This window comes from Chinchilla lanigera, unplaced genomic scaffold (assembly GCF_000276665.1).
Source record: "Chinchilla lanigera isolate Chin_1 unplaced genomic scaffold, ChiLan1.0 scaffold00012, whole genome shotgun sequence".
NCBI lineage: Eukaryota > Metazoa > Chordata > Mammalia > Rodentia > Chinchillidae > Chinchilla > Chinchilla lanigera.
In genome coordinates this window covers 130547-142672 of record NW_004955413.1, presented here as the reverse complement: position 1 = coordinate 142672, position 12126 = coordinate 130547, and the positions used below count along the sequence as shown (strand labels likewise).

Sequence of the window (12126 nt, the reverse complement as noted above, 5' to 3'; positions counted from 1 at the left end):
CACACACACACAAATATATAAAAGTGGCTGCCTTTCCATACCCCACCAATAAATTTACAAGTTTTACCAATCTGAAAAGTGAAAATTGGTGTGTTTCATTTTTAAAATTATGAGTAAAGCTATACTTCACATGGATATGTTCCTCAGCAGAGAAGTCTTCCAAATCTTTCATTTTTCAAATACTGATATTAAATGTAAATTTTATAATTTCAAAAAATACATAATACTTTAGGTGCTAAATAAACAATATTTGGGCTTTCTCCTCGGAGAAACACCAAATGGCAGATGATGCTGGTCCAGCAGGAGGGTCTGGAGGCCCTGGGCACCCAGGCTGAGGCCACGGGGTTTGTAGTGGTAATGCTGAGGACAAGGAGTGGATTCCTGTCACCAAACTGGGAAAGCTGTTCAAGGACATGAAGATTAAGCCCCTGGAGGAAATGTATCTCTTCTCCTTTAAGAACATATAGGTACTGTATTTCCCTTAACATATATATGTAATATTATACCTTTTATTTCTTGCATAATGTCAGCTAGAACATAAAACATAAACCTATGCTGGCCAGCAAACCAGGTTCAAGGCATTAATCACCACTAATTTGGTGTTGTGTTGGGTATAAAATGTTCCAAGGAAGTAGCCACTGCCATTCAAGGGACCATCATCCTGGCCAAGCTCTCCATTGTCCCTGAGCGGGGAGGCTGCTTGGGGAACAAGACAGGCAAGCAACATAGTGTCCCTTCTAAGGTGACAGGCTGCTGTGGTTCTGTGTTGGTACATCCGATCCCTGCTCCATAGGCATGTACCCAAGAAGCTGTTGCTGCTGCTGGATCATACTGATGACTGTTACACTTCTGCCAGGGGCTGCACTGCTATTGTGGGCAATTTTGCTAAGTATTCTCCTCCTCTGCCACCTTTGGTGCCATCTCCAAGACTTACAGCTACCTAACCGGTAGCTGGAAAAAGACTGTTCACCAAGTCTCCCTACCAGGAACTCACTGACCAACTTGTGAAAACCCACATCAGAGTCTCTGTCCAGAGGATAAGCTCTAGCAGTAGCTACAACGTAAGAGATTTTACACAAGAAACAGAATGAAATCTGTCAAAAAAAAATTGGAATAGAAATAAACTGTTTCAATAATAAAAACACAGGTATCAATTAAAACAAGACATATTGCAAACAGTACCTTCATCATAGTAAAAAAGTTTCATGGTCAAGCAAACATCATTTGGTAAAGGTCCCAGATTTTGCATTAGTACATAAATCTTTCGAATGAGGAGAATACTTGCTTTCTTGGTGTCAGCAGATGACATGCTAGATTCACTGCTTTGATTTTTACTAGAAGAGAATCAGACAGTTTCTTTCATAAAAACAGTCACTTTTAACACCCAAACTTATTTTTATTATAGAATTAAATTGTTAAGTTATGTATGTTACCATTATAAAACTTTAATATCAAAATAAAAAAATTTAATATCACTATTAACATACATTATTGTATATCATAACTAAACCAAAACTTAATTTTATACAAATAAAATTAATGTATTTATATAAGGTGTTTAAAGAAACCAAATGATGGATTTTTATTGTTTCTAATCACCTAAGTCGTCCTTTTCCACAATTAAAATAGTATATAACTAGCCACAGAATCTTATTTTTGTAGCTACTCCAAGGCACTACTCTATTTTGACAGCTACACCTTGATGGCTGAGTGGAGATTTGAGAAGTTTCACAATGAATCCTGAAGTTAGCTAGGCATAATTGTACACAGCTGTAACACTAGCTACTTAGGAAGCTGAGACATGAGGATAAGTTTGAGGCCAGCCACACAGCTTATCAAGACTGTCTCAAAAAATAAAATAGGGCTGAGGATGTAACTCATATAAAAAGCTCTGGTTTGATCCCAGTACCCAGACCCCCACGATCCTGAAGTTTAACAACATAGCATTAATGAATAAATGGTAGTATGTAAGATAAAGAGAAAATTATAGAACAATACCTTATAAAGTCCATAACAGGTCCATTTTTGGTGTACTTGAATTTAAACTGGTAACATTCTGAAATTGTCTTAAATGAAAAACACTGCAGTTATATATCTGATATATCATTCTAGCTGGTAAATAGCTATCTACTATTTTTGTATGACTTAACATTTAGTCAATAGTTTTTCTGACATATTAACCCCATTGGTCCTATGAAGCTTCTAAACCTCAGCTAATTTCCATAATCTGGGATTTAGAATTTAGTCATGGAGAGATCCTTGTTCTCCCACTCATTGCAATGCATGTTGTTCATACCAAATGTTAGGAACTTCTTAGCAGGTAGGTAAGGGAAACAGCAGATCTCAGAAGAGTGGTTAAATGCTATGGCTTGAATGTGTCTCCAACAGTTCAAGTGTTTTTGAAAAATCCCTAATGCAGCAGTGTTTAGGGTGGGACCTTTAAGAGGTAATCACTGAGCTCACAAATGGATTATGCTGGTATCATGGGAATGGGTCAGTTATGGTGGGAGTGGGCTCCTGATAAAAGGATGAGACTGACCACCACGTTGCCCCATGATGCAGCAAGAAGGCCCTCATAAGATGCCAGCACCCTCTAGACCTTAGATCTCCCAGCCTCCAGAAGTCTAGGAAATAGATCTCTGTACTTTATACATTTCTTAATCTCAGGTATTCTGTTATAGCAGCATAAAGCATATTAAGACACTGCTATTGTTTGAATGTTCTTACCAAAATTCAAGTTGAAATTTAACCTCCATTATAGGTAGTAAGAAGTAAAAGCCAGGAATTAAAGTAAACCCTTTCAGAAGGGATTAGGTCATGAAATCTCTGCCCTCATAAGTAGACTGATCCATTCACTGATTTTTTTCTTTCCCTCCTTTTTGAGACAGGGTCTCGCTATGCAGTTCAGGTTGGCCTTGAACTCACTTTGTAGCCCAGGCTGGTCTCGAACTTACAACGATCCTCCTGCCTCAGCCTCCCAAGTGCTGGGATTATAGGCGTGCGCCACCACACCCAGCCTTCATTCACTGATTAATGGGTTGGGTTAACGGGTAATCTCAAGAATGGGTCAATTATAAAAGTCAGTTTGACTCTGTCTCTCTTTTTTTTTTTCTTTTTGAGACAGGGTTTCACTATGCAGTTCAGGCTGGCCTGGAACTCACTGCAGTCCTCCTGCCTCAGCCTCACAAGTGCTGGGATTACAGGTATGTGCCACCTTGACTCTGTCTCTTGCATGTATACCTTTGCTCAAATAATCAACTTTGTCATTTGGTCATACATTACATACTAACTGCTGGCATGAATATCAGATAAAGGACACATTTCTAGCCCTCCTGAAACCTGGAATACTTTGCTTCCTTTATATGTTAGCGCTCACACGGGGATGGAATCAGTCTCTCTCTCCTTCCCTCCCTCCTTCCCTCCCCCCTTTCAAATCAGTTTAAATCTGCTTCTTCATGACTGAGTGAAACATTATATTGTACCACCTGCAATATAATGGTTAAGAACCTAAATGATGACATAGCTTTCTAGGTTGAAATCCTGATTTTGCTACTTCTGCGAAAGAAGATACTTAGCAGAAGCTACTTCTGTTACTTTTACTTTTTGACCTTAGGCAAAAAATCTTATATCTAGATTTCCTAATCTGGAAAGTAGGGATGACAATGGTAATTGCTTCTGAAGGCTGTGGTGAATAAATTAGGGATAATAGGTTTATAGTTCCTAAGAACAGAGCCTAGTAGAGTATAAGCACTTAGTAAATTTTTCTCCCTTGTTCCTTGCCTTGCTTTCCCTTTCATTTCTTATCCACCCTTCTCTCTTAATTGTCAGATGAACAGGTAAATGTACCTGGATTAGAATAAATATTCAAAGCTTAAGAATTAAGTTATTTTCCCTAAACTTAAACCTTCTAATAATTCCAGATAAGGAATATTTTAAGAAACCACAAATTAGAAAATTATTTCTAGGGCCGGGTGTATAGCTCAGTGGCATAAGTGCTTGCCTGGCAAGCCTGAGGTCAGGAGTTTGATTCCTGGTACAAAAAAAAAAAAAAAAAAAAAAAAGCAAATTTATTTCTAACAGTTTATATGTTTTGTGGATTGGAATCAGTTACATAATCTCATGTAGTATATCTCATGTACTATGTACTATGCTTAAGTATGTTAATATAAGTACTACCTCAGAAAAGTTTTATAAGGCTTAAGCATGAAAATATATGAAAGTACATTGATTAAAACATAATTAAAAGGAATGTAATATTAATAGATTTTTACTTTTAGATAGTAAGAGTATTATTTCTTTACTAATTCAACCATACTTACTTGAGGGTCTTCTGGATTGGTGTATACCTATTTAAAATAATTTACAATTGAATTACTGAGGTTAAGGACTCAGGAAGAGTTAAACGGGATATTTAGACTATGAAGTGAACTCAGCAAAACAAAACAAAAACAAAATGACTCCCCAAGATATTATTACCTTTTTCCAATTGAATAAATCAACTGTTTGAATAAAATGACATAATCAATTGATAGTTTCACTATCACTTAATGAAAAGGCTGAGTTTAATAGTCTTTAAAAATATATACAATTTTTGGGCCAAGGATGTGGCTCAGTGGTACAGTGCCTGCCTGGCAAGCATGAGGTCCTGAGTTCGATTCCCAGTAACCGCCCCGCCGCCATAGATATACAATTTTAAAGTACTTACAGCTAGAACAACCATCCTTAGCTGAAATAAAACAGAGAACAAAAATCTTGTATTCTATAAAACAGTTTTTCATTATGAATCATAAAAAATTATTTGTCCTACTTTAAGGGCTAGAGATGTAGCTCAGTGACAGAGCACATGCTTACCAGGTGTAAGGTCCTGGGTTCAATCACTTGTACCCCTCCAAAAAGAGAATTCTTTATCCTCTTTCAACAGTTATTCTTATTAACAATCTTTCTAGAGAAGAGACTTTCTCCATAGTCATTACTTTATATATGGTTCCCTATTCCTTCAAATATCAATTCTATTTGACTTGTTAATGGCTGAAATTCACACTAGCATTTTATTTCTTTGACTTAAGCAAAGACAGTTTCAAAGAAAATATATTGTGAATTAACACATTAAGCATCACCAATGTGAGACATGGTTTTAAAAGAAGAAAAAGTAGGGAGCACAGGACTCTATGTATTTAACAAAGGAAAGAGGCTTTGGAGACCAGAGGAACAGAAACTCATCCACTTAAGTGATCTGCCAAAAATCTAGAGTCATCCTTGAAGTTCCAATTTTTTCCCTATATCCCACAACCAATACATCAACAAATCCAATCATTTCTACTCCCAAATCTATTCTGAATCTCACCTCCATGCTCTTACCCTATCACTACCTCTCAGGACTTTAGAGTAATGGCTTAAGTACTACTCTAGTCTTATTTCCAATCTTATTTACCTTTCAATATACTCTCTAACAAGGAAAGTGATTTTTTTTTTTGGTTTTTTCTCCAGTACCGGGAACCGAACTCACGACCTTGTGCTTGCCAGGTAGGCGCTTTTGCCGCTGAGCTAAATCCCCAGCCCCGGAAAGTGATTTTTAAAAAAATTTTAAAACATAAATCAAGTGATGCTTTTCTACTTATAACCTTCAAATGGTTTTTCTTTGTACCTGAAATAAAATCCAAGCTCCTTACCTACACAGCATTGAATATTCTGGCCCTGTCTATCTTCCCATGCTCATCTGATGCCACTGCACAACTGCACAACTGCTGTCAAAGTGCACTGGTCTTAGCTGTGTTTCCAGAACTCTAAACTCCTCTATAATTCTGATGCTCTGCTGGGAATATTCTCTCCCCAAACTAATGCCTGGCTGGTTTCTTCTCACTCAGGTCTCAGCTTAAACATCATCTCTTCAGAGAATCTGCTCTGACTATCTTATCTAAAATTAACCCACCACTCCATATATCACATAGTTTTTCTACAAATTTTAACAGCATCTAAAACTACTGGGGACTATCCAATTGTTTTATTGACTACTTTTTTCTGTTAGATGGGACTTCCTTTGTTTTGTTAACCTCTGTTAGCTTACCCTGTTCCTACCTAGCAGGCTCTCAGTATTTACTATGCCTTAAAATAAGGAAGATTAGGAACCAGGGATAGAGATTTATCTTCACAACTTTGCTAGAACTGGACTTCTTTATACATGTATAAAATTACACTAATTATGAAAATGGTTCATAAGCTATTATAAAACCTTCTTAATTTCATTAATTCAGAATTTGTGAAAATGTAACCTAGAATACATATTTATTTTTGAATCCTAATTAAAAATAATTTATTAAATTATTAATACAAACAAGATTATACAAGTCATGTGAAACTAATGGATGAATTATTATTATTTTTTTGAGACTAAGATCTCATCATGTAGCTCAGGCTTAGACTATATAATTATAGAAAAAAGATAAAGAGATAATAACTTACATATTTTTTTTGTAAAGCATCATAGCATCCCAGCATCCTAAAGAAAATAAATCAAAGATTCATTTTTAAACTGAATGGATTACAGAAAAGTTTTCATAAATCTTCACATTATCTCATTACTAAATAATACTAAAATTTCTTACTAAAGCACTTTTCTTATTAACTTGCTTGAAAAAAAGACAAAACAAGTATCTCAGTAGTACAGTGTTTGCCTAGCATGTACACAGCCCTAGGTTCAATCACCAGCATTATAAAAGAGAGGGATAGAGAAAAACAGAAAAGACAAAGAAGAAAAAGAAAGATAAAAAGGAACATGTTAGGATGATGGTGCAAGCCTATAATCCCAGTACTCTATGAGGCTAAGGCAGGAAGATCATGAGTCTGAGCCCAGGTTGGACAATTTAGTGACTTAAAAAAATCCTGTCTCAAAATAAAAAATAAAAAGGGCTGGGAATGTAGTTCAGTGGTAGAGCACTTTTGGGTTCAATCTCTAGTACTGCAGAAAAGAGAAACAAGCAATGTGGCAGAAATACATGATGACATAAGGGATAGGAGAATGAAAAGGGAGATTTTAATACAAAACTTCGAAGAGCTGCAAGACTGGTGCCCAGGGTTGAATGGTGAATCACTAAAATTTGGTTAAACATTGAAAAGTATCTAACACAAAAAATTAATTTGATTTAGAGAACAATTTTCTATTTTAAGTATTTTTTCTTACCATTTCACTAACTGTGTAGATCCTGGACAATTTTTATCTTCTCTCAGAATTTTGACACAAAGATCTAAAAAATTATGAGACAAATATGGAGTTATTTAAGAACAGTAAACAATTACAAATTTTAAACAATTTTTTTAGTTGTGTATTACAGTGTATTATTGTTATTATTAATATTATTATTATTTTTTTTTGTCTTTTTGAGACAGGGTCTTGCTATGCAATTCAGGCTAGCCTTGACCTCTTTGTAGCCCAAGCTGGTCTCGAACTCACAACAATCCTCCTGCCTCAGCCTTCTGAGTGTTAGGATTACAGGTGTGTGCCACCATGCCCGGCTACTAATGGTGAGGAACTTCCAAATGATTGGTATTATTAATATAATGAAAGCAAGAAAGGTTATATGGAAATAGTCTTTTAATCCTTTTTATAAAATGTCTTCATAGTGAATAAGATTATGTTGATAAGTAGAAAAATTTTCATTTAAAAAAATTATAGGATACGGAACATTAGACATAATGCTTTCATACTATTGTTATCCAAGAGTCTTAGAATATTTCCATTACTCCAGTAAAATATTGCTAGTTGCCAAGAAGTTAACTAGCTATCAAAGAAACCTGCAAAGAAACAACATGTCATGCAGTGGAAAAGACGGAGAGCATCTCTCCACCTCAGGTTTCTTATTTCAGTATCAATTAACAAGACAGTGTCCACAACGTAGTACTTAAATTGCCCAGTACACAGCTGGTGTTCATATCATGCATGTATTATAAGTTGAGAAATAAATTACTGTAGTATAAACCAGCTGTATTATTTTACTTCCTTAAAATAGCTGAAGAACATATACTACCTCTGTACAAAGTCATAAATAACAGAATATTTATATTTGTTTAATCATTAAAAATGTAATGCTAGGTGAAATTACACTTGAGAAAATTTACAATAAGTGCATTTAAAGGTATTAAATCTTTTTATATTTATTTATTTAGCAGTACTAGTGATTAAACACAGGGCCTTTGCACTGACATACATCCCCAGCCTTTAAAAAAAATTTTTTTTTTATGAGACAGGATCTTTCTAAGTCACTACGTTGCCTAGGCTGGGCTCAAACTTGCAATTCTCCTGCCTCAGTGCTAGGATTACAGATGTGTGCCAGTACACTCAGCTGAGTATCTTTTAAAAAAATGTAGAGCACTAAAAATGTAGCTCAATGGTACAGTGCCTGCCTAGAATGCAATGTCTAGTACATAAAAAACCCCCAAAAAACAGTTTTAGATACCCTAACACTTGGGCGTGAATGTGAAATTATATATAGATATATAAAAAAAAGTGGGAACAGCCTAAATGCTTATCAGTGTACAGTCACACAATGAAACATTATCCAACAATGAAAACTGATGGAGCTGGGCATGGTGGTCCATGCCTGTAATCTCAGCACTTGTGAGGCTGACGGAGGAGGACTGCTGAGTTTAAGGCCAGCCTACCCTACAGAGTGACACCCTGTCTCAAAAAAAAAAAAAAAAAAAGATGGAGTACTAATCTGTGTTTTAACATGGAGGAACCTTGAAAATTTTATGCTAAGTAAAAGAAGCCAATCCCCCCCCAAATCACATCCTATATGATTCCATTTGTATAAAATGTCCAGAGTAAGTAAATGTATAGCAACAGAAAGTAGACTGGTGGTTGCCTAGGACTAGGAAGGTTAGGCAGGAATGGATAGTGACTTAATGGATATAAGGTTTCCTTTTAGGGTAATGAAAATGTTCTAAAATTGACTGCAGTGATAGTTGCACAACTCTGAACATACTAAAAATCACCAAGCTATACATTTTATTTTATTTTTTCACTTTTTAGTACCAGGAATCGAACTCAAGACCTTGCGCTTGCCAGGCAGATGCTTGTGCCGGTGAGCTATATCCCCGGCCACGAGCTATACATTTTAAATGAGTGAACTACCAGATATGTGTATAATATTAATAAAGTTTCTATTAAAACCACAAGCTCCAACTCAAAACTTAGTTTTAGAGCAAGCCAAAAACAACATCAAAAAAAGCTTAAAATAAACATTACATTACCATCTAAATATCTTGTTCCATAAGCACACTCTGGAAATATTCCTCTCAAATATGTGATGCAGGATACTGAAACTGCCAGGAGCCTCTTCACTAACACCAAAGACTGCTGCTCGGTTGATATCTTACTGGGAAATACCAACGTACTCTAAAATTCAAAAGAAATTAAAACATTCTATTTATATTTATTAAAAATAAAATTTCCCTCAAAGTAGATCCAATTTTGCACAGACATGGTACTCTCCCAAAGAATTCTTTCCCTAGTGGTTAGTAACCCCCAGAAAAGCAGAGTGGTTTGTAAAATGTGGAAGTGTTTCTAAGGAGTAATAGCGTAAATGTAATGTGCAAAAAGTGCTTAAGAACCTCCTTACAGATTAACTGTAAGTGCATAAACACGGACAGATAACATAAATGATGCTTTTTTGCTTCGGGTAGAATGCTAAGAATAATTTCATCAAAGCAGTGGAACAATATTAATACCTAATGTAAATTAAATTTGGAACTGCAATTTAATGTAATATTCCAAACATCCAACAGACTTCTCTATTCATTATAAGTTTAAGAAATATTTTTTCTTAAATCATGGGGTTATCATAAAACCCTGAAACAACTGATTCCAACTTTCATATAATTGACACTAAGAAATAATAAAATCACATAAACATATTAAATGCAAGAAATCATACCATGGAAGTCCTCTGCAACTGTGCTGTGGCCATCTTTCTTCTGATAAAGTGCTTTCTTTAAATCAACCTTATGACAAATACAGGCTTTAATTTTATATATTTATTTTCCCCTCCCCTCCTCCTCTAGATCTCTAAAAATACAACATTCTAGTTTATTAAAGTCAGAATTTTGTGTGAATACATTTAAAAAAATATTTCCTCAAATTTACTTATTTATTTTGTTGTTTTTTGAGACAGGGTCTCACCATGTAGCTCAGGCTGGCCCTCAACTCAAGGTGATCCTCCTGCCTCAGCCTCCTCAATGCTAGGATCACAAGTGTGCGCCACCACACCCGGCTGAACAAATTTAAGAATTTTTTTACTTGAAATGTTCAAAAATGTAGAGGTCCATATTTCTATGCCACAATTTTGAGTAAGGACCTAATTTTAAGTCATTTGACTAAAATGTTTCATATAAATCGGTTAAGACTTTTTTTGTGGGGGTGTTGGTGATTGAACACAGAGCCTTACCACAAGGCTACATGGCCCCTGCCCAAGAAATTGTAAGATTTTTAAAAATTTCTCTGTAGACAGAGCCTAGCTACGAACTCCAGAGCTCAAGAGATGCTCCAGTCCCAACTTTCCCATGAGCTAGTACTGCACCCAGCTTTTTAAAAGCACAAACTTCTCGTCACTACATCAAGCACCCTCGACCCTGCACACAAGGGGGTGAGAAGACGCCCCTGACAGCCCTGTCAGGTCTTTTTTCTTCTCCTTCTCTCTTTCTCTCCCAACTGTGAGGTTTCCGGCCGGCCTCGAACTAAAGATCTTTTTGCCTCAGCTTCCCGAGTAGCTGGAATCGCAAGTGCGCAACGCCGCGACACACTTTAAAAACCTTTTCATTTGGAAAGAGCATTACGTTCGAAGTACCCAAACCTGGCGACTTGCCCCCGGCGCGCGCCCGCCAGCGCGGGCGCGCCCCCCTGTGCCTCGCCGGTGCCTGCCGCGTCGCTCTGGTTGCTCCCAACCCGATTGCCTTGGCGCGTACAGCCAAGCGCCAGCACAGGGTCTAGCTATCGGACGCGTTTATGTTTATGCCGACAGCTCCTGGCCTAGCCGACGCCACTGACCCCGTCCCAAGAAGCTCTCGTGAAAAGTCAGTCAGTCTACATTTTCTCCTCAGATATCTCGGCGCTAAGACCTTAAGAAAGTTAAGAGTGGCTGGGAGGCAACAGAAAAAGATTAAAATGTAAAAAGTAGAAATAACACCCCGAAACACGCTTATATATTACGTAAAGTGTGAGGCGAGCTGGCGACCAGACGAACTGCACGACGCGGCACGCGCTCTCCTGAGGCGCATGCGCTTTCCTTCAACGGTCGCCAGCGGCACGACCTGGCGCAACAGTGACCTTCGACCCTGCTGGAGGTCACCTTTCCCGCCAAGAGCTGCGCAAGGCACGCCGGGAGTCCGCAAGGCGCTCATCTGCTGAGGGCGCCGACGCAGCCGTTTTAAGCCAGATGCTGGACGCGAAGTTTAAGTAATTGGATGTGCAAAGCCCTCTCTGTGTGATTGCTTTCGTGTACTCACCATAGTGTTCCCAGTCACCTTTTAATTCATCGTATGAATTTCTGATTGCTTTCTGAAAAAATCGGAGCCGATACGCGTTCCATTTCCACCTTCGGGTCTCCTTTGTCTTCGGGAAACCGATTGCTTCCCCGCTCTACATTCCTGTGGGGACAATGGGTAGCTGTCCCAATAATCTGCATCTCATTTAGAAACAAAATAGTAGGTAGGGAGTTGGAGATTTTCCAGAAGTACAAACTTACTTTACCGATTGTTACATATACAAATAAATCGTATCCATAGTATAAATACATATATAATTACTGTTCATAAACTTCGATGTCTTTATAGAGGAAATGGCTACCCCAGATATAAAGAGATTTACCTCAAGCTACTCAATTAGGAGAAGAATAAGGACTGGAACCCTGTTTTCAGGATCAAAAATAGTGAAATAAATATTTTGTCCTCTCTGACAAAGGGCTTTCATATTCACTACGTTTTATTTTGCTTCCTACAAAAACTTTGTGGGGAACACACAGATATTACCCCTATTTTATTTATTTAAGTTCTGAGGATTGAACCTCTATTCTACAGATGAGAAAAATATGTATATATATGATCATATTCATTAATTTGTGTGTGTGTGTGTGTGTG

At 37.1% G+C, this 12126-nt stretch overlaps 1 protein-coding gene across 4 annotated transcripts in view; it reads right to left on the bottom strand.

Moving 5' to 3' along the window:
* Hormad1 (HORMA domain containing 1) overlaps nt 1-12126 on the bottom strand; it is a 25168-nt gene that overhangs the window by 12709 nt on the left and 333 nt on the right. For 2 of the 4 annotated variants that reach the window (XR_001232970.1, XM_013511410.1), the window contains exons 1-9: nt 11201-11440; nt 9930-9996; nt 9247-9391; nt 7178-7241; nt 6460-6496; nt 4706-4726; nt 4320-4346; nt 1999-2066; nt 1183-1334 (exon numbers count right to left, since the gene is read on the bottom strand). Coding sequence is in view for 3 of the 4 variants with exons in the window: in XM_013511410.1 (XP_013366864.1) it covers nt 1183-1334; nt 1999-2066; nt 4320-4346; nt 4706-4726; nt 6460-6496; nt 7178-7241; nt 9247-9391; nt 9930-9962 (547 nt within the window). In the remaining variant the exon portion in view is untranslated. Of the gene's footprint in view, nt 1-1182; nt 1335-1998; nt 2067-4319; nt 4347-4705; nt 4727-6459; nt 6497-7177; nt 7242-9246; nt 9392-9929; nt 9997-11200; nt 11441-11496; nt 11968-12126 lie in introns of those variants that run through there. The other 2 variants (XM_013511411.1, XM_013511412.1) reach the window with 2 other exon arrangements.